Source organism: Alosa sapidissima, chromosome 15 (genome assembly GCF_018492685.1).
Source record: "Alosa sapidissima isolate fAloSap1 chromosome 15, fAloSap1.pri, whole genome shotgun sequence".
Taxonomy (NCBI): domain Eukaryota; kingdom Metazoa; phylum Chordata; class Actinopteri; order Clupeiformes; family Clupeidae; genus Alosa; species Alosa sapidissima.
The window spans coordinates 1,969,032-1,990,320 of record NC_055971.1 but is presented as its reverse complement, the minus strand read 5'-3'; the positions used below and the strand labels follow the sequence as shown (position 1 = coordinate 1,990,320).

The 21,289-nt window shown below is 40.4% G+C and overlaps 1 protein-coding gene across 1 annotated transcript in view; it reads right to left on the bottom strand.

Annotated features, from left to right (window-relative positions):
• Positions 1 to 1,156: 1,156 nt before the first annotated feature.
• Positions 1,157 to 21,289, bottom strand: part of wdr95 (WD40 repeat domain 95) — a 73,037-nt gene continuing 52,904 nt past the window's right edge. The window contains exons 11-29 of the mRNA XM_042062987.1: positions 20,491 to 20,560; positions 13,345 to 13,567; positions 13,070 to 13,175; positions 12,709 to 12,860; positions 9,169 to 9,271; positions 8,983 to 9,089; positions 8,814 to 8,893; positions 8,628 to 8,682; positions 8,482 to 8,527; positions 5,428 to 5,487; positions 4,972 to 5,131; positions 4,450 to 4,548; positions 4,288 to 4,346; positions 4,064 to 4,202; positions 3,937 to 3,976; positions 1,987 to 2,072; positions 1,700 to 1,866; positions 1,501 to 1,604; positions 1,157 to 1,400 (exon numbers count right to left, since the gene is read on the bottom strand). Coding sequence (XP_041918921.1) covers positions 1,214 to 1,400; positions 1,501 to 1,604; positions 1,700 to 1,866; positions 1,987 to 2,072; positions 3,937 to 3,976; positions 4,064 to 4,202; positions 4,288 to 4,346; positions 4,450 to 4,548; positions 4,972 to 5,131; positions 5,428 to 5,487; positions 8,482 to 8,527; positions 8,628 to 8,682; positions 8,814 to 8,893; positions 8,983 to 9,089; positions 9,169 to 9,271; positions 12,709 to 12,860; positions 13,070 to 13,175; positions 13,345 to 13,567; positions 20,491 to 20,560 — 2,043 coding nt within the window. The 3' untranslated portion in view covers positions 1,157 to 1,213. The remainder of the gene's footprint in view (positions 1,401 to 1,500; positions 1,605 to 1,699; positions 1,867 to 1,986; positions 2,073 to 3,936; positions 3,977 to 4,063; positions 4,203 to 4,287; positions 4,347 to 4,449; positions 4,549 to 4,971; positions 5,132 to 5,427; positions 5,488 to 8,481; positions 8,528 to 8,627; positions 8,683 to 8,813; positions 8,894 to 8,982; positions 9,090 to 9,168; positions 9,272 to 12,708; positions 12,861 to 13,069; positions 13,176 to 13,344; positions 13,568 to 20,490; positions 20,561 to 21,289) is intronic.

Sequence of the window (21,289 nt, the reverse complement as noted above, 5' to 3'; positions counted from 1 at the left end):
GTGGTTAGGACATGAAGAAAGAATGAAGGAAGGAAGGGAGGATGGACAAAAAGACAAATGATCTGCAGCCTCGGTGTATTTCTAACTGAAACAGGTCTGACTGCAAATTATAATTTATTTATAGATGTACAAAATATGACCGCCGCTCACTACTGTATATCCTCTCCGTGAAAATAAATCACGCTCGCTTACTAGAAACACAAGAAATTGACGGCTGAAACTAGGGAGTTGTCTAGTGGGTGTCTGAGAATGAACGTTAGCTCAGATGCTCAGATTTATTTTGTGTAGATTTTTTGTTTTTTAATGCAATGTTTTACAAAGCACTGATAGGGCTATCAATGACTGTGAGTGAGTCAGCAAGCAGAAGTGTCCCAGCCCAGTGTTTAGGATGCATCATAGACAGGTAGCCTATCTATGCCCTATTGTATATCTTCCATCAGCAAACCATCGCATTAGCGAACATTAGCGTTGTGGCTAACTAACTTAGCTCCTGTCAGTATGCCCAGCAAACAATTTTCCGTTTGGGGAAAGTTCCGCGGACGTTCGAGGAAGGATGCAGAAACGTCCACTGCTACGTTCCCTCACGGTTGTCCAGGGAAGTTTTCTTGACAGCGGCAGAACGCTCCTTCATGGTTAAATCTTTGGTTCCAGGAATGTTCGAGGAACGTTCTTTGAACCATGTTTAAACGCTCGTGCAGAGGAAAACCATAGCCTACTAAGAGAGCACTGAGTATGATTTGATTTGGGAGATTTATCAGCTCACAATAGGAGAGAGTTTAAGTGCGTATCACATCTCATTGTCATTCATTCATTCATTCATTCGCTGCGCGTATAGGTTTAGTCAGATTTTTTATTTAAAAAAAAAAAAAAATATTTTTGATTTGTGTGAATTGATCCAGTGAAATTGCTGCCTTGAAAACGCTACGTCATGGCTTCGGTACTCTATTGGCCGGTTTCTACATTTTTTATGTTGTCTGAGTTCATTTTTGTAAGTAATGGGTTTACATGATCACATTCTGTTTTTATTTACATAAACACAGAATCACAATTCTTTTGGAATCAGGGCAGAAAAGAAGTGGGGACAAAGACACACAAACAAAAGCACATATATACGTGTATGTCTGCTTATTAGTTTTATTTTCATATCACACACATACATATGAGAATCAGTCCAAATGATAAGGTGATCTCTGGGCTGAGACAACATAATGCACTAGGACTGCTGCGGCTCCTCCAGCAAAGAGTTTGATATAAACGGATCAGTTCCAGCGAGTGAAAGATCAGGTCGCTCGCACATGGCTGAAGTCGGTGCAATATCAAAGTACTTAAGTGTATGATATGCCTTGGGTCCTCCATGGTTAGGAAACTGGCTAGCATTTTTGAAAATTTCATGACGAAGCCTGTTGATATAGCAAACCCAATTAATATTGAGAGGTCTCTGGCTGCAGAAAGAATCCCATATTGTTCTATAGAAACAAGACTTTTCTGAGAAAAACTCACCGTTTCCCAAGTTGCTCTGGACAAAGGGGGCTCTTCACATCCGTCTCAATGTCTGCATCACTGATGAATGGTGGGGGGGATTTCAGCTTACTTTGGGATTCAAACTGTGAATATGTCTCAAAAAGATTAACGGAGAGTGGAGAATATATAAAAAATATCATCCCCCTGAGGCCACAATGGTCAGTACTTTGACTGTTACCTTGTTTTGATCCTGTTTGTGGATAATGTCTTTAGTGCTGGTTTCTGTGTTCAAACTGCTGTGACTGGGCATACTTAACGGGTCTATCAGAATGTCATAGGGCACGGCAGGGTGTTTCCAGGATGATGGAATATGTAAACTCCAGGCCTCTGGCTGCCCAAATGTTCCTGAAAGCAAAGGGCTGATGTTAATTAAATATTTATTTTCTTAAAAGCTAACAGTAGTTTCTCAGCTGAGTCAAAATATAATAAGGATAAGGACAGAAGTACAGACGATTGCACACCAACCTATAAATTCTCCACAGACTGTCCATAGCCGTACAGTGCAGTCAGTAGAGGAAGTGAGTACTAAACTATTATCCAAAATCTCTAATCTGGAAACAAAAGTTTTAAAATTGAGATATAAATGACATCACACAAACATGCTGTACACCGTGTTCCAAATTATTATGCAAATTGGATTTAAGTGTGATAAATATTTATTATTTTGTTTTTAATTTTTTTTGTGTCTCTGGAGCATTGAAATCAATCTCAGACACCTGTGATAATTAGTTTGCCAGGTGAGCCCAATCAAAGGAAAACTACTTAAGAAGGATGTTCCACATTATTAAGCATGTCACAGGTTTCAAGCAACATGGGATTAGAAAGAAAAAGGATCTCTCTGCTGCTGAAAAGCGTGAAATTGTGCACTGCCTTGGACAAGGTATGAAAACATTGGATAGTTCCCGAAAATCGTACTGTGAAGAAATTTGTGGCTGATTCAAAGCACAGGCAGCTTCGTGCAGACAAAGGCATAATAAGGAAGGTTTCTGCCAGACAAATTCATAGGTTTAAGAGAGCAGCTGCTAAAATGCCATTGCAAAGCAGCAAACAGGTATTTGAAGCTGCTGGTGCCTCTGGAGTCCCGCGAACCTCAAGGTGTAGGATCCTCAAGAAGTTTGAAAGTGTGCATAAACCTACTATTCGGCCACCCCTAAACAATGCTCACGAGCAGAAACGGTTGCAGTGGGCTCAGGAATACTGTACATGAAGACTAATTTTCAAACACTTTTGTTTACGGATGAGTGCCGTGCAACCCTAGATGGTCCAAATGGATGGAGTAATGAATGGTTGGTGAATGGCCTCCATGTCCCAACAAGGCTGAGACGTCAGCAAGGAGGTGGCAGAGTCATGTTTTGGGCCAGAATCATGGGGAGAGAGCTGGTAGGCCCCTTTAGGGTCCCTGAGGGTGTGAAAATGACCTCGGCAAAGTATGTAGAGTTTCTGACGGACCACTTTCTTCCGCGGTACAAAAAGAAGAACCGGGCCTTCCGTAGCAAACTCATCTTTATGTATGACAATGCACCATCTCATGCTGCAAAGAATGTGAATGAGAGAAACTCATGGTGTGGCCCCCATCTTCCCCTGACCTCAACCCTATTGAGAACCTTTGGAGCATCATCAAGCAAAAGATCTATGAGGGTGGGAGGCAGACTGACTGTCATTTGCATCAACTATTTAGGAAAATCTGAGAAAAATGTAATTTGCATAATAATTTGGAACGCAGTGTATTCGTAACTAGAATAATAAATAACCCCATAGATGGCCGACATGTCATTTGTTTAGCTTTTTTTGTAATATGTTTTTAAATGATGTTTTATAAACAAAGTTCGGGTGGAGCCTTCGGGATGATTGACAGCAATTAACTCACCCACTGCCGCCGCAGGGTAGGCCTATTTAAGCCGACCTCCTTTTCCATACGTCACACGCTCCGACGTTAGAGAAATCATCCCCCCTCCTCCCCCTACTCCTCCATTTCACCAATTGCCCTGTTACTCATCCTCCTTACACAGGGGGGTGCAAGCGGTCATCGCTCTATCGCGATGTCCGCTCCAGGCACTCCAGGACCACGGACAGCTACCTTGCCAAACACGCACTCTCCCATACATTCTAGTCTAGCTGAAGCAATCATATAGAAGGGCGAACTAGTGAATAAGTTTCAGATAAAGACATTGTACAGTCTAAAAATAATTTTATTGTAACCAAAAAGTATGTCTGTCTACCCACACTCAAGACTTTACTAAGCTAACTACCCTGGTGACATTAGGGGCGGTGGTATCATAGTGGTTAAGGAGCTAGGCTAGCATGCAGTAGCCAGACAAAGTTGTGGGTACAGGGAGACTGGCCCTTGTAATAAACAGCCAAATAAATACAAATGCTTAGACATTTAATGTGTACAAGGCTCCAACAAATACATACCCTGTTATGCCATTGATATGTGCTCGCCAGTAGTTTTCAACTGAAACATTAAAACAGTTCAAATAAAATTCCACAAGGAATTACTTTATGTCCAATGTCAAATCCATAAGATAGAAACTGCACTTACTCTTTGGTTTTTTGTGTTCTGGATGAATAGCATATGTTTTTATGTCATATATATAAACATAGCCCACTTCATCTCCAGAATACAACTTGCTGTCATCATTGGTCACTGTCACTTTTGTAATCTGCAGTTTGAATTTAGACTAACATACCAGTTAACAATGAATTAATTAACTCTGCTCCATCATTGCAAGAGGAATGTGAAATGTGCTTGTAAAATTCACATACTGCCTCAAACTTGGCAAAGACTCTTCCTCCAATCAAGACATTCCAGAAAAAAACGTAGCCTATAGGGAAAGAAATGTAAGTGTGATGCCTTCCCATGCATGTTCTTTGTCAGCAACTGACAAAGTGAAATGTGTGGTGTGTAAAAATGAATAGAGGAAACACCATGGGGTCCAGATGAAATAAGACAGGCTGCAGAGGGATAGTCGACGTGCAGGGTTCGAGTCCTCAAGAAAGCAAGGCATCTCACACTTCTATCCAAACCTAAAAGTGATGGAAATGGACAAATCAGTTTATCCTTCCTTATCTGAGAACATTTTAACTCAATCTTTTCTGTACAACTGTTTCAAAGAGCTGTTTCTCATCCATCCATCTACCTATATCCATCCATCTATTTCAGAGGCGGAGCTATGTGTGGCATGAGGGCCCCAAAACCCCACAATCTATTGCCAATATTAAAATAGGCCGTCATAATCTTCGAAAGATTTTAAGTAGTTTTGATATGATAGTTTTAATTCCCTAGTGTCACCCTAATAAGAAGTCTGGTCCCAACAGCACTCCCTCTCCCAATAAAATATTTCTGGCTATGCCCCTGATCCATCCACATTAGCGTTGTAACTGTACACATAGTCATACCGAACTGTTTCAGTACAGGACTTTTGATTAAACACTTAAGTAAACTCTCACCAGTGTCTGTGTGTGCACCAGTTACAGGAGAGAGGAAACGGCTCTGGATGTGTCCTGATGCCAGACTCCAGACAATGATCTCCCCGTCACAGCTTCCAGTGGCTAGCAGAGATGGTGGACACTGAGCAATGCACAAGATGTCATCTTTGTGACCTCTGCTCTGTTAATGGGACATTAGAGTCAATTAAATTAGACAAATAATGTATTATGCCCATATTAATGTGAGCGTACTGTATGTAAGGGTAGCCAGCTGGTATGATAGCTGCACTGTACGTTAAGTAAACCTCCCTCCAAATGCCTTAAGAGATATGCTACTAAGAGATGCTAGCACCCATGGTTTTAGCTTTAGCAGGGCTGAACTGCATAGTTGGTCAAACACAACACAATTATGTATCTGCACATGAGTATGTTTATGTACTGTATGCAAGTGTGTTTGTAAGAGTGAGTTCATCTCACCAGATCATCCTGCCAGTATGGTTGAGGCTTCTGGATATAGGGTGTGCCATCTGGAGTATCCTGGAGGTGAGTTATCAATAACAACAGTGCTCAGTTTAGCGCTAAGTCAGCATTCTCAGCTGTGAAATACTTGAGATCGCCTATCATTATGGACAGAAATAGAGCTTACCTCAAACCGGGGTCTGGGAGGTATTGGAAGTAGAATACATGGTCTAATATGTGTTGAATTCCTACATTTGTCTTGTTTGTATATCACTGTATTCAATTATGTTGCATTGGGTTATGACACATCTGTTATGAGTCTGTTACAGACTGATTGCAGTGGGTGGTTGTTACCCTGGAATTCCAGAGTTCTCGTGGGAGCACAATTTGAATTTGCTCAGCGAGTCACTCTGGCAATGAGTAATGATGCTCATTACTTATGTCCCTTGTATTGTGGGGTACCAATCACATCGGTGTATCTGATATAGGCAGGCCAGAGGCAAGCTAAACAGATTATAAGTATATATATATATATATATATATATATATATATATATATATATATATATATATATATATATACACTCTTTTGATCCTGTGAGGGAAATTTGGTCTCTGCATTTATTCCAATCTGTGAATTAGTGAAACACATTCAGCACACAGTGAGGTGAAGCACACACTAATCCCGACGCAGTGAGCTGCCTGCTACAACAGCGGCGCTCAGGGAGCAATTAGGGGTTAGGTGCCTTGCTCAAGGGCACTTCAGCCGCTTCCAACTGGTCGGGATTCCAACCGGCAACCCTCTGGTTACAAATCTGAAGCGCTAACCAGTAGGCCACGGCTGCCCCTATGACAGCGCTGCAACGTGAAGTCCGGAATAAGTCAGTAAACATTGGTCATAGTGTTATCCAATTGCGTCGAAGTCCGGAATCAGTCAGTAAACGTTAGTCGTAGTGTTATCCAATTGTGTGCAGTGAGATTTTCAAATGCATGCTTGGTGCCCAAGTTGGGCCATTACATTAGTCATGACCAGACCCTTAATCTTTCTAGATTTCCAGGCTACATTAGGTGGTTGTGGAAATGGACCACAATACAGTATTTGGCTAAAAGGACTAATGGACACCCAGTTAATTGCTTAATGGAAGCTATAGGCGTTGTAAATTTTATAGAGCAACGGAGGTTGGAAGGGGGTTATAACAGTGGATTGTGTGCACTATAATGTATACTCTTTATGTCTCTGTACTGTTATTGTTAATAGTTATTCTGATATAAGTTGTTTTGGATAACAAGTGTCTGATAAAAACTAACCCTAACAGTGACAGTTTTAGTGATAGTTTTAGTCTTGTGCTCTCGAGGTCACCGAATACTGTCGGTACAGGAAAAAAATGAAATCAGGGGCTCATGAACATGCCCTTAGAGTATAGCGCTGTAGCTGCCTCGAGCTACGTTTTTTTCCCGTAAAGACAGTACTCGGTGACCTCGAGAAATGAATTTTATTCTGAATAATGACAATATTCTGATTACGAGTCATGTAAACACTTTATTCCAGATGCCATAACCCGAATAAGGTAATATTCGGAATACCATAAACCGGAATAACACCCCTAGCATATGCCTCTTTTAACCGGAATATTAGTCAGAAAATGCCCCTTTCGTAATATTAAATTCCATCTGTGCATGTTTGTGCAAAAAAATGTTGGTAGCTTGCTTTGCCCCTGACACTTTGCAAACATAGCGAAAAGTGTGACAAGGTCAATTTATGTATTAAAACCAAGGCTTTGAATCGGTTCATGGAACGAAAACGAAAACCAGAAACTTTTGCCATTTTGCTAGGAACAGAAACGAAACCAGAAACTTTATGATTATTTTATGTTCCGGAACAGAAACGATTTTTTAAAATAGTGGTAACCGGTTCTTTTTTTGTTCCTGGGAACGTTTTGTGTCTTCAGTGAAATGGTGAGGGTCACCACCTGTCATTCAATGAATGCATGGAGAGTGCAGACAGACAGAGCTTGCCACTAGCAGGCAATCAAAAGGCCTATTAAGTCTCCAAATCTCAATTATTTCATTTCACCTGTTTTCTCTTTTTACTAGGCCGTGACGAACATTGTTGGAAAAACCTAGCATTAACATTAAGGCTACAGCTTTAATTTATTTGGATAAACATAATAGTCCTCATTTTGGCATTTACAATGGGAAGGCATCCAAGAATCCAATATTACAGTACCCACCAAAAATATACTTTTTTTGTTTGACCAGGAAACTATTCAGGCTAAAGGCTATAGGAAGACACTGGTGCAGCTTGTATAAAGCAGAGGCCTAGTATTTGTTTGCTGTAGGATAGAGTCTAAAAGACAATATTGTGACTATTAATAGTCGTTTTGAAAGCATACGTATATTTTTTTCCGACAGCTGACATGGAACGTTATTAACCGGTTCTGGAACAATATGTTTTTGTTCTAACCGGTTCGGGAACGTCAATTTTAGGGTGGGAACCAAAACCGGAAACGTTAAAATACTGTTTCTGTTTAGAACGAACCAATTGGCAAAAAATCTGGTTCAAAGCCCTGATTAAAACCTGAATGTTTAAATGTCAAGATGGGATTTATCGATGGGTGAAAGTATCGTAGTTTTGCACACACTGCTGACAGATCAGTAAAAACCACTTAATCAAAGCGGCCTATTATAAGGCTAAAATGCGAAACAATAGCGGCTCTAATCTGTCCAAATGCACTTTTGTGGTCATGAATGAAATTCGTCCCCTTAGAATTATAGGGTTCTATCTACGTTCTGAGTAGTTCTGAGATATTGAGCTTCAAAGTTTTAGAATTCCATAGAGTTATACTGATAAGTGGAACAAACCTCTTCAGATATAATGTCCAAAAATGCATACAACTACAAGAAACACCTCACCTTATCTTCTTAAGGTGTCACAGAATAAGAATATGTCAATAACTCAATTTTGACAAAAATGTCAGATAGAACCTCATAATTCTAAGGGGACGAATTCAGGGACAAAGACAGTAAACATATGACCCAGCAGACTCAGATACGTCCTCCAATGACACTCACAGCATACATGTCAAGCCTTTGACTCCAGCCAGCACACATCACAAACCTGTCAAGAGAAAATGTGAACTGACAGAGTGCATTTTAAGGGAATTGTTTAATGTGAAATGTGTATGTAATGTGTAACACTGATAGTTAAATGAACCTACATGTTCCTGTGGACTTTAAGGTAGGTGCAGTCACATATTTCATCACAGGCACCATCTGGTGGTGGATCATAGTCAAATTAACAATACTATATTAAAGGAAAAAAGAGTAAAGAAAAGACAAATGTTTGCTAAAAAGATTAATTGAGAAACGCATACACGTCCCTAACACAAACCAAACATAGTTACCTCTTTTGAGTATCTGAAGGCAATGACCATTATTGAAGTTCCAGATTTTAAGACAACCATCTCTGCCTCCTGTCACCAATCTGTCAGATTTAACAAGAGTAACAAGTCTTTTTCAGAGAATGGGAAGAAAATAATGCTGACAATGTTGAAGAACAAAATGCTGACACACCGTCTTCCTTGAGGGTCAAAAGTCATACAAGTGATGGCAGAGAGGCCATGAGCTCCTCCAAATTCAAACACCTGGCTTCCTGTGTCTAAGTCCCACACCTTAACGACCTGGAATAGAGAAGATTTCATGAAGGGAAATATTGGGAGTTCAGTGTGATGTTTCAGAGACAGAGAATAGGCGACTCACAGATCCTTCAGTGCAGCTGACCACCTGCCTGAACTCTTCACTGTACCCACAGCACAACACTGGCTCGCTATGGGACACCACCACACGAGGCTGGGGCTTGGGTCTGAAAGTGTGTGTGTGTGTGTGTGAAAACGTGTTGTGACAGAGAGAGTAGAAGATAGGAGGGAGTGAGGAAGCCAGTTATCAGAGTAGGATCTTGAGTATTGAGAGCAATTCAGAAATAATACTACATACAACCCTGTTTCCAAAAAAGTTGTGAAACTGTGTGAAATGTATAAACAGAATGTGATTATCTTCAGATCTTGTAAACCCATATTTCGTTGCTGACCAATTTGACTATTTCATGAAAAATACATGCTCATTTTGAATTTGATGGAAGCAATATGTCTCAAAAAAGCCAAGGTTCACAAGACCTGGTTCCAGGCCTCAATTGTGTTTCAAGGGTACCTAGGTGACCTAGAGGGCCCTAATGTGGGAACAGTGCCCTTCTAAGTAGATGTGCAATGTCGGGCAAAACAAATAAAATGGGGGGCGGGTTAAAGAGCAACTTGCAGGTTGGAAACCACTATAAAGCATAGTGTAGATAAATGATTAAGGACTAGATTCTCAGAAAGAAAAATAAAATAGTAACTACGCCAGAAACAACCTATTGTAATACAATTGTGAAAATAACTTCCGCATCTATAGAACACTAACCGAAAGTGAGGTAAAAGAGGGCAAACAGGTCAAGTTCAATAAATGGTGTAATGGATCCTGACACAGACTCAGAGGAGATTATAAACAATGAAAACGCCTGTGACAGGCCACGGCCCTATAATTGACCTGTCGCTAAGCCCCGCCCCCCTTTGTTACCGTGTGAAAACTCGGACAAACAAACCAGACTTGATTAGAAATACATTGTGGACAATGACAGCTGACACTATGAAAGCAGGCTTTGAGGACGTTTTGATCGATAAAAGGATTTGCTTTCCTCCAGAAACTATTAAAAGGGACTTAATTATGCTATGGAGGGGTGTATTCAAAACTTTAGAATACATACAAGGTGACAAGCAGTTGTGGCGAGTAGCCGTGCTCACCGTGCAAAAACTACTGAAGTTAATGCTAGCTAGCTAGCTAGCTAGTGGAAGATTAATACTAAGATATGTTAGGTTACGTTAATATTTGATGTAGTAAGAATATAGTAGTTGGTTAATGAGCATTTTCATCTTGGGATTTAACAGGGAATAGCCTCTCAGGGTACCGGCTATCAGTATTACACGTCCCCCATGCAAAACGTTTGTCCATGGTTATCCGTCGGGGTTTTTTGAGTTAATAAACTCCATAAATAACCATTAATTTGTCATTTTATGCCTGCTCCCTGTTTCCTATGGAGTTGTCTGAGCTGATGTCCGAGTCCCGTTGAGGCTGGACTGTCATCAGCGTTCTAAGGGTGGCGCTTAGCAACAGGTCAATTATGAGCCACCTAGGCCAGATAGGGGGCAGGGAGAGAACAATGGAAGGATGGGCAGAAGAAAGAGCTAGAGTGACATATTATACTTCTTACTGGTGAGTGACATATTATACTTCTTACTGGTGAGTGACATATTATACTTCTTACTAGTGAGTGACATATTATACTTCTTACTGGTGAGTGACATATTATACTTCTTTTTCAACAAGTCAAAATAGGCCTATGGGTTGCATAAAACATGTCCCTGAAGCTGTTTGCGCAAAATTCCCCTCAGATAACACATTATCATCAGTTCCATTCTCACCAATTTCAGTCCCTTTCAGAATAGGCTGTTTCTGGGGCCTGTTGCCATGCAAATGAGCTGTTGTTGGCCACACCCCACTCCGGAACTGATTGCATATTTACATCAACAGGCAGCATGGTTGAAAGCCAGGGAATACAAGGCGGTGACACGGCGATGGAGGATTCTCCACCAGAGAGCCTCCGACTGCCAGTGATAAAATGCAATGTGTTATGGAGGAAAAATAAGGAATGTGTGACAAACTTGGTTCTGTTTAAATTTCCGTAGTAAAGTAGCCTAATAGTCAAGTTATTGGAGTTTAGCCAAAATGTCTGCTAAATACAATAACTATAAATATAGCAGAATCAATTCATGTACACACCTGTATGTATGATGTAACATAGCCTAACAATGTTAAATGATAATGGGTAAAACTTTATTTGGGCCGCTATATAAGCCCAGTAGAGGTGATATGTAGTCTATTCCAAAGTTTAAAAGCATTTGTGAAATTGCCTGTCTACTACCGGATAGCTTGAGTCGATTCCAGTGAAGGCTAGCCCTACGCTATATGGCCTTCGGCCTCATACCTACGGCCTAATTACAGCCGTGGGGATATCCTTTACCAAACCTGCTCCCACTCATGTCATATTGCCTAATATGTCAACAAGAACGAGACGTATCCTGGGGAGCTTCTGTTTGTACATTTGAAATATGGATGATATCAGGTGCGTAAAAGACATTTGGATATTTTGTGAACTCTTTCGAATGGTTATAGCGCTGTGAACGCTCCTGGCTGCGCCTGCCAAATACGCCACCATAATAGCAATCAGCTATGATTAATGTAGCTACTTCAGACCACCCCATTTTAGATTTGCGTCTGGCGCAACAGCCATTTATACGCTGGTAAAATAGCAACAGTGCCCAAGATCCGCCCACAAAGCGACGTGAGTTTTGCGCAAAGACACTTCCGTTTTAGACCATTAAAATAGAGCCCTGGGTGTATCATGGAACAAAAAACACAATTAAGAAGACCCCAGACTGTTGAGCAGCTGAAGACCTACATCAGGCAACAATGAGACAAGATTATTGTCAAACTCAGTTAATTTACAGACAAAAAGTGAAGCAAAACAGTGGTACATGCCCCTGCCCTGTCCCAACTTTTTTTGAGATGCTTGGAGCAATTACATCTAAGGGGTTTACATTGTGTTCTTACAGTTTTCTCTTTGTTTATGGTTTCTCTCTGTTTGGTTTTGTTGCACTCTGTGGTTTGAGATTATGATTTGATTTGATTGTGTGTATTTGTGAGTCTAAAGTGATTGAGTGACAGTTTGTGTTAGGGATTTTTTGTTTTGTTTTCTACTTTGGAGGGGGTGAAAAGTATGGAGAGGGGGGGTAGAAGCCATTGTTGCTCTGTTGCATTGATGTCTATTTATTCAAACCCTTCTATTGGGGTCATAAAAACTGCTCTTAACTTCCTGATTGAACTAACATCAATCAAGTGTATGCGTTTGACAAATCCTGCATCTCTGTTTCATTTATTTGATTTGAATGCCCTGCTCTGGGGTAACAATTTGTAGCACATAGGTGGGGTCATTCTGAGTTTTGGGATAAGTGGTTGGTCTGCCACTATAGCATTCTGTTTTTAATTACATTTAACACAGCGTTCCAAGTTTTTTGGAACTAGGGTTGTATAATGGTTAATGTAAAAAAGGTTCATGCAGAAAAGGTTGAGAACTGTAAACTACACTTTCCAAATGAAACAGATCACGAGACAACAAATGTGGCGTGGGAAGGAGAAAGGTTTTTTCACCTTGTCCTAAGGGACAACATGGCCACTGAGTCTGTAGCAATGTATAGTGTATTCACCGCTGGGGAATATAGGGCTGCAGATATATCCCCACTGATCAGGCTGGCTCTAGGGTGTGCAGTGAACAAGCATGTCTGGTCTATGGCATGCCAGATCTGAAACACATTTAAGAAGCAGAGTCTAAACAATCCCATCATGTGACATTGGCTTGCATTACAACCATCCTTTTAAATCTATTTTTTTTTTAATGTTATTGTTGTTTTAAAATGGCATCTGCCTTTCACTATGAATTGAGTCCTCTAGAGAGATTATAGCCTGCCCCACTAGAGGTTGCTACCTAAAGTTTGAAATGTTGTGACCAAACCTTAACAGTGTTGTCCATGGACACTGAGAAGAAATGGTTTTCCCCTGTGTCAATGTAGAGATAGCAAATGGGTGCATAGTGTCCTTTGAGTACAGCCGTAGGTTTTCTAACAATGACATGTTACCACATGGAAGATGAAGGTTAATCAGAAGGGGAAAAATGTATAACAATGTTTTAAAACTCTGGTAGAATATTGTAAGGTACCAGTAAAATATTATAAAGATGTTTATAGTTTATACAAATTGGTATGAGAAATATTGAAAGCAGATTCCTACCCTGGAACATATGGATTCCAAATACGCACAAGTCTATCCATCCCACCAGTAAGTAGGAGGTTATGTTTTTTACAAAGATCAAAAGTTGTCACCCCTTTCGGGACTGTGAAAATTGTTTGGTCCCATAAAGCCCGAGGCTGAGCCCTCCTGGGCTTCCCCTCACAGCAGGGCTCTTTCACCTCCCTAAGATGGTGCTCAACATTAGTGGAGGGCTGCACACAACCTTTGGAACAAAACAGTACAGTACACAAATATCAAGACTTCATCTCACAAGATTTCAAGTTGAAAGAGATTATTTAGGGGGTTTCTATGCTGTCAGTGTTAAACATAATTCGTGATAGGGTCTGGGAGCATTCCATTGGGGAATATTTTGAGTCGTAGAATCCTGGGCATAGACTTTCCATTAACCTTAATGTTTGGACCAGCCTAGCCAATTGCATTTATCACGGAATCCTAACATTACTTTCTACTTTGCCATTAACCTTTGCAAACTGATAATAAACCACATTGGCAGTAGGGAAACAATGAATTTAGATAGATATGGTAATTTAGATAGATATGGTATTTACCTAGCCTGGCGGGCCATCCTATATCATTGGATGGAATGGGTCTGGAATCGACCCATTCACCTCGCTTAATCCAAGGGGCGGGCAGAGAATTGTCTTTCAATCTGCCTAGACATGCAATAGGCCAGCGCTACGACCAATCAGAACAAAGAGCAGGATGACGTGGCCAGAGCGATGAAAACAGTGAACGGGGAGGTAAACTTTTACCGTATCCGGTCGGCAAAACGGCAAATACACCCTTCTTCGAAAGGAATGACTTAAGTGCATTGTGTTGCTCAACTTTCAAAGAAAAGCACAAGTCCAACTCCTCCAAAGTTGACCTCCAAAGGTCTCCAAAAGTCCAAAAGACCTCCAAAGTTGACGCCAACGCCGATTCAAACAACTCTTTATTTTTACAGTGTATGAAAATGCACTGTACTGTTTTTTGTAGGCCTTTTATTGTCTTTATTATTCTTCTAACTATGGCTGGGCGATATGGCTGAAAACTGTATCACGATATAAGTATTTCATATCAGTCGATATAGATAATTATTGTTTTTTTTTTAAAATCTATTTCAGATAAGGACCAGAAGAAAAATAAAGTTCAATTTACACTTTTATTTTAAACTTAACCTTCCTCTGATTTTAAATCACCTCAGTTATCAATCAAAGCAAACAGGGAAAAGAAATAGCAACACAATCATGAAAAACACTCAAATAAATAAATGTGCACATAAGTCTGAATGAAAAGCAGCACTACTTGAAGCCTGGAAATATTGTAAACAAAGTAGCTTAATTTGCTAGTTTATCATCTACTGGTTACACTGTTAAGTTTCCCCACATGTGTTTTTAAGTTTCAAATGAATACTTTTTCTCATTGGGACAGGCCCGTTTGAGTCTTGGCTCATACTTTTCCATTTGCATTGGGATTGAGATGATTAGAACTTAGCAGTCAATTTGAATGCAACAGTTTTGAACAAATTCATGCAGCGTGCTAATGATGCTAACCGGATTTAATAGCAATTTAGCCAGTCGTCTTGCACGATTGTGAATGTTTGGATTACACTGTGCATGCTGAGGAGGGATGCGCCTGTTGAGAGGGAGAGAGAGAAAGAGTGCACGGGGCAAGGACTCATTGAGAGTCTGTGTTGAGGTAGGCCTACTTGGTAGAGTTGCACATACTAGCTACAATGCGAGATATATTTAGCTTATGTATTTATGGACAACGTAAGGCGGGAGGTGTGTGTTGCTTTTAATTATAGAATGTTCTATCGAACGTATATTTTATTGATATCGATTAAACCATTTAATGTACAAACATGGTTTAAAATTTTATAATGTAGGTTTTATTTTTGTGAACCTTATACTTTTTGAGATATTAACAACAAACAACCTTATTTTTCCCATAGACTTTTTATTGGCCATTAAACTATCTGTCTATCAACATCAATCAACATCCATGTCAAATTAAGTTACTACCTAGCAAACTCCATAGCAACCAACATGATTACCCTAGCAACCAGCATAGCAACCACTTTATATAGCATAGTAAGCACTATGATTACCACCATAGCAACCATCTTAATAATTACCCTAGCAACAACCTAACAACCACTTACACAATGCCAACCTAGCAACTGCCATAACAAACAACATGATTACCCTAAGAACCAGCATAGCAACCACTTTATTTAGCATAGTAACCACAATAGAAAAATCTAGCCTAGAAATCTAGACGCACCCTAGCGGCAGCAAATTAAATTTGCTGCCAGGGCTAGTCTAGCAACTCTCTGTTGGCTTGTGATCTCGAAAAATTAAACTTCTATCAGGCCAATCAAATCGTGTATAGAGTCGTTAGGCGGGCTTAACATAATGATTGATGGCAGAGTTGCAACGGTTTGGCTTGAATTCCCTGCTACTTGAAAACAAATAAGGTAATGTTGCTGTTGGCGAACAGTGTGACACGAGTTAAGCTTTTATTAAGTTGGTAAAAGTTTGAACTAGCCAACTAGCTCCGCTGGTGGGAAACATGGGACTCATAGCGCTGTCCTATTCCGTGCAGAGGGAATTTGAAAGACAACCGATTATCCTGCCCCTCGGACTGAGCACTGCGAACGGTGAGTGCCCAGACCCTACATTTTAATGTGGGTCTGGCTCGTCAGGCTAAGAAAAATCATGTTGGTTGCTAGGTTGACATTATGCTAGGGGTTGTTAGGTTGTTGGTAGGGTTAGTAGGGTGTTGCTAGGGTAATCATAGTGGCTACTACTGTATGCTAAATAAAGAAGTTGATATGTTGGTTGCTAAGGTAATAATGTTAGTTGCTATGGAGGTTGCTAGGTAGTAATTGAATCAGACATGGATGTTGAGGGATGTTGATAGTTAAATGGATAGATGAATGGTTTGAAGTAGATGGATGGAGAGAAAGTAGGATGGAAGGTGCCTTGTACCAATATTACCTGAGTAATTGAGATGGTTGCTAGGGTATTGCTAGGGAAATCATGTTGCTTGCTGTGAGGGTTTCTAGGTTGACATTATGGTAGTGGTTGCTAGGTTGTTGCTAGGGTATTTCAGATGGTTGCTAGGGTAATCATAGTGGTTACTATACTATTTAAAGTGGTTGCTATGGAGGTTGCTAGGTAGTAATTGAAGTGGACATGCATGCTGACGGATGTTGATAGACAGATCATTTAATGTATTGTGTTAAGAAGGCCAGCTGTATTAACGCTTTTGCGCCCACTTCAGGCGTATTTGTTTCGCAACATGCGTGTAAAAAATGGTGAGGTATGTACTAACAGGCCACACTGAGATAAAAGTGCAGACTGCCTGTCATGAGAGCTGAGAATTGCACTTTTCCGTCTCATGCATACAGTTGTGCTCATAAGTTTACATACCCTGTACATACACATTGACTAAAAAGAGGAATAAAAAAAAACTTCTTTTGGAAATTGATCTAATGCCTTCATTAAAACAAATAGGAAATAGCCAACCTTTAATGACACCAATTTTCTTTGTGAATGAATAATGTATTGTAAATAAATAAATGTTCTTCCATAAAATACAGGGGCTCATAAGTATACATACCCCTATGTTAAATTCCCATAGAGGCAGGCAGATTTTTATTTTTAAAAGCCAGTTATTTCATGGATCCAGGATACTATGCATCCTGATAAATTTCCCTTGGCCTTTGGATTTAAAATAGCCCCACATCATCACATACCCTTCACCATACCTAGAGATTGGCATGGTTTTATTTCAGTTAGCCTAATAGCTGGTTTGATTTGCATTGAGAGATCTTATGGAAAGTACCCCATGCCAATCGTGAGATACGGTGAAGGGTAGCCTATGTGATTGTCCCAAGGAGAAGTACGAACCTTTATTTTAACTAACTACATAGAAAACATTATCAATTGCATCCACACATATCAGTAGCCTTTTAACTGTGTTTAAACTGCAAGTCTTGCACGAATGTCTTAAAGTGACAGGAACTCAATTAGAACTACGCACCTACAATATATTGACATCAAAGAAACCTGTAATAGTTTAGCTCACAGGCGGGATGTGACCTATGCTATTAAGTTTTAATTGCCAAAGTCAGCTACCACCACAAAGGAATCCAATGCTGTGGGAAACACTGTAAAAGCAGGTGTTAATTCAAGTTGCAGATAAACGTGTCAATAAGAGAACCTTTCAAAGACCACAGAATCGCTATTTAGAGCAGCGGTCCCCAACCATCGGGCCGCGACATTCCTAACCGGTCCATAGCCTACGACATGAGTTTAAATGCATGCAAACTAAACTCAATTTAATTCACAATAATGTCACGTTTTTACATGGGATAGGCCTATATGCAGTTGTTTGATTGCGCGCATGTTTGCATTTTGAAAGGTCTATTTTCTTACGTCTGTCTGTTCCGCCTTCAACACTTATATTGCCTTTAGCGCTGCGCAGCCTCAGGTCAGCTCACTTCACTTAATCAGTTCTTGGCGAACGGTAGTGTCACGCGAAGTTAGCTAAACTGCTAGAATGAGCAACAAAAAACAAGCATCTTTAGCAGGTCACTGGCCAGAGTGTTTGAGCTGCGAGAGCCGCTGCAGAGATTTCTTACAGAAAAAAAGTCACCGTTAGCTGCACATTTTAGTGATGAGGACTGGGTGTCAAAACTCGCTTACCTGTGTGACATATTCGGGTTGCTTAATGACCTCAACCTGTCACTCCAGGGGAGAATGACGACTGTCTTTAAACTGGCAGATAAAGTCGCTGCATTTACTGTAAAGCCAAGCTTGATTTGTAGGGACGACGAGTGGACCGGGGTGTTTTTGATATGTTACAGTAGTGGGGGGTTTGGTAGGGCCCTTTCTCTCGCAGCTGGTGCGCGATCACCTTGTTGTGCTTTCAAATGAGTTTGAGCGTTAGGCTACTTCCCATCCTCCAAAGATCCACGGCAAACCAATGAGTGGGTCCGCAACCCATTTGTCAATATCCCGAATAGTCCTAACTTTTCAGCGCAGGAGGAAGAGCAGTTGATCGAAATTGCATTGGTCTTAAGAGTGTGTATGAGGAAACCTCTCTGGCGGGTTTTTGGATCAAAACCAAAGCAGAATATCCCGAGAGAGCCGTAAAAGAGCTGAAACCGTTGCTACCATTTCCCACCACGTATCTATGCGAGGCCGGGTTTTCTGCAATGACTGCAGCTAAGACCAAATTGCGCAATTGACTGGACATTTCAAACACACTGAGGGTGTCACTGTCTTCCATCACCCCCAGATTGAACCTTCTTGTTGCAGGGGAACAAGCACAGGGCTCCCACTGATTATATTCGTAATGCACGTTTAGTTCCCATGTTTTGTTATATTTTGTTAAGCATGTTCACACTTGATTTATGTAGCTTCAAGTTGTTCAATTTTCATATTGTTCAATTTTCACTTCTTCAAGTTCAAGTGGAGCTAGTTCTTTTGTGTGGAACATGGAATCCTCGAACACCCCCCCCCCCCCCCCCCCCCCCACCGGTCCGTGAAAAAAAAATGTGAATCAAACTGGTCCATGGAACATAAAAGGTTGGGGACCCCTGATTTAGAGCACCAGTTTTGCATCTTTGTACTATATCAAAAGCAATTTCGTTGGCCTTTCGAAGGTTTTTTATTTTCACTTTTACTTCATCCACTTAAACTTTCCTACTTGCTAGATCTGACCAATCTTCCATAGCCTACGTGCACAAGTAGTTTGAGTAGAACCACTGCTCTTCATTATCTTCCTGCTTGTTGACATCATGTATTGTATAATTTCATGATCGTTTGAATTCCTTTTAATCAAACTAAATGTTTGATTCCTTTTAATGTTGTCATCAGTTAACTTCATTCAACTGCGCTTGTGACTGAAGTATGTCATTCAGTTGTTAATGTTCTTAAATTGCGGTAGGGGGCGGGGAAAGGCGCTGTTTACCCGATGAACTGCAGGTTTGATAAATACGACGTTAACATAAGTGTCATAGCGTGGGGTTTCTGCAGGTTGGCCATGGCGCTGATAATGCAACGTTTGCAAATGCACGTATATCTAGCCCAGATAGTTTAATGGATGTTGATAGTTGAATGGATGGATGAATGGTTTGAATTAGATGGATGGAAGGTGTCTTGTATCAATATTACTTGTTGAATGGAGAGAGACACAGAGAGAAAGAGGGCTTAGAAGTTGAGCGGTTGGCAGTTTGAACAGGTGCAACTCAGTTTAAAGGGACACCAGGCAACGTTTTCGTGTTAATTAATCATCTTCCTAAGTCGGTATATGGTTAAATGACTCATTACGGGGCGAATGAAGGCTCTCTCGCCTGCCCCTAGTCTCTCGCCCGCCCCTAGTCTCCCTGCCTGTAAGAAGAATATCCCACTTGCAAGTTCGGTGGATCCTACCCGCCTACCGAAGCAGGATCAGTTTACAGCACAGAGGCAGGCTAACAAAACGCTAGAGATTGTTGCAAACGTGTGTATAATGGCAGAGCCGGCGAAGAAGCAGCGAAAACCCTTGACGGAAGACGCAAAGAAAAGGAAAAGAGTTTCAGACCGAGCGAGGGGGAGTTTAGTAGAGAAAAAGCATCAGGCTTGCCTGGTGTCCCTTTAATTGGCCTATTATGGTGTCATAATGGCCAGTGCGAAGTCTTTGTTTTTTGTTCATATCAAAAAGTATAAAGTACAAAAATGAAAAAAAGGTTCTCTGTGCTAGGTGCTTGTTTCTCCCCATTATAAGTTTGTGTACCATGACTTCAAAGCTGTTAGATTAAAGTAAAAAGCTTACATAAGATGCATTTCATGTTTGTTGGTGTTGCAATGACTGTTGTATTGCTTCATCTAGCTCTACCACTGCCACAAGATACACATTAAATATGAAGTTTTTCCTTAGGCTACTATCCTCTGACAGAGGTCCCTACACAACACAGCAGCCTATTTCAGTTATTAATTTCTTAAGGTTGAAAAATTCTCTATGATTCTATTTCTGAGTCATTGTTGGGCTGAAGTCAGACAATCCACAAACATTTTTCTTTATAATGTTTCATCCTCAACTGTATTGAGACAGTAATGAGCCTACAAAGCATAAGTTAAAATAGGACATTACCAATGACCAGTGCAGATGCGTCATGGTTGGATGTAGAAATGACAGCTTCCATATTTTTTAAATATTTCACCTGAAAAAATGACCTCATTAATTAATAAATGTCTCATTAAAAAATAATGCAGTTCAAATTGAAAATGATAAAATGATATTCAGGTAGTCTTGGCTGAAGTTGTTGGCACACTTCCATGAAAAAAGAAAAACCCCTTAACGTTTATATAAAAATAGATTAAAACTGTAGTAATCGTCATTCATCATCATTTGTGCCATGTTTAATGCAAACTAGATTTCAATTGTGACTTAATTCAACAGAATATTTAAAAAACAAATATAAATGAAAATAGCTCTGACAAAGATTATGGTACCCTTCACCTAACCTTTAGCAATGACTTCCAACTAGCCTTCTGCAGCTCTGAATCTGTCAACATTTGTAAACTTTGCAAACTGCTCCAGCCATCTTAAGTTTTAAGGGTGCCTCCCATAGACTGCATGTTCCAACTATTTCCAGAAATGTTCAATGGGATTTAAGTCTTGATTCAATCATTTAGCACCCAGAATGAAATTCTATCCCTCTCTCTAGCCTACAGGACATACTAGGTCTGCACCTTGCTATTTGAATTCCATGATCCAGCTATACATCCCCTCTCACCCACTGTGGTCCTCTGATGAGCGTCTGCTGTATCGACCATGCATTAACGCTAACAGTGGGGCTACACCGGGCACGTAATTGAAGTGCTTCATTCGCGTTGTGTACATAAAAAAAAAATAGACCAGTCTTCTAGAATTGTTTTTTACACGTTGC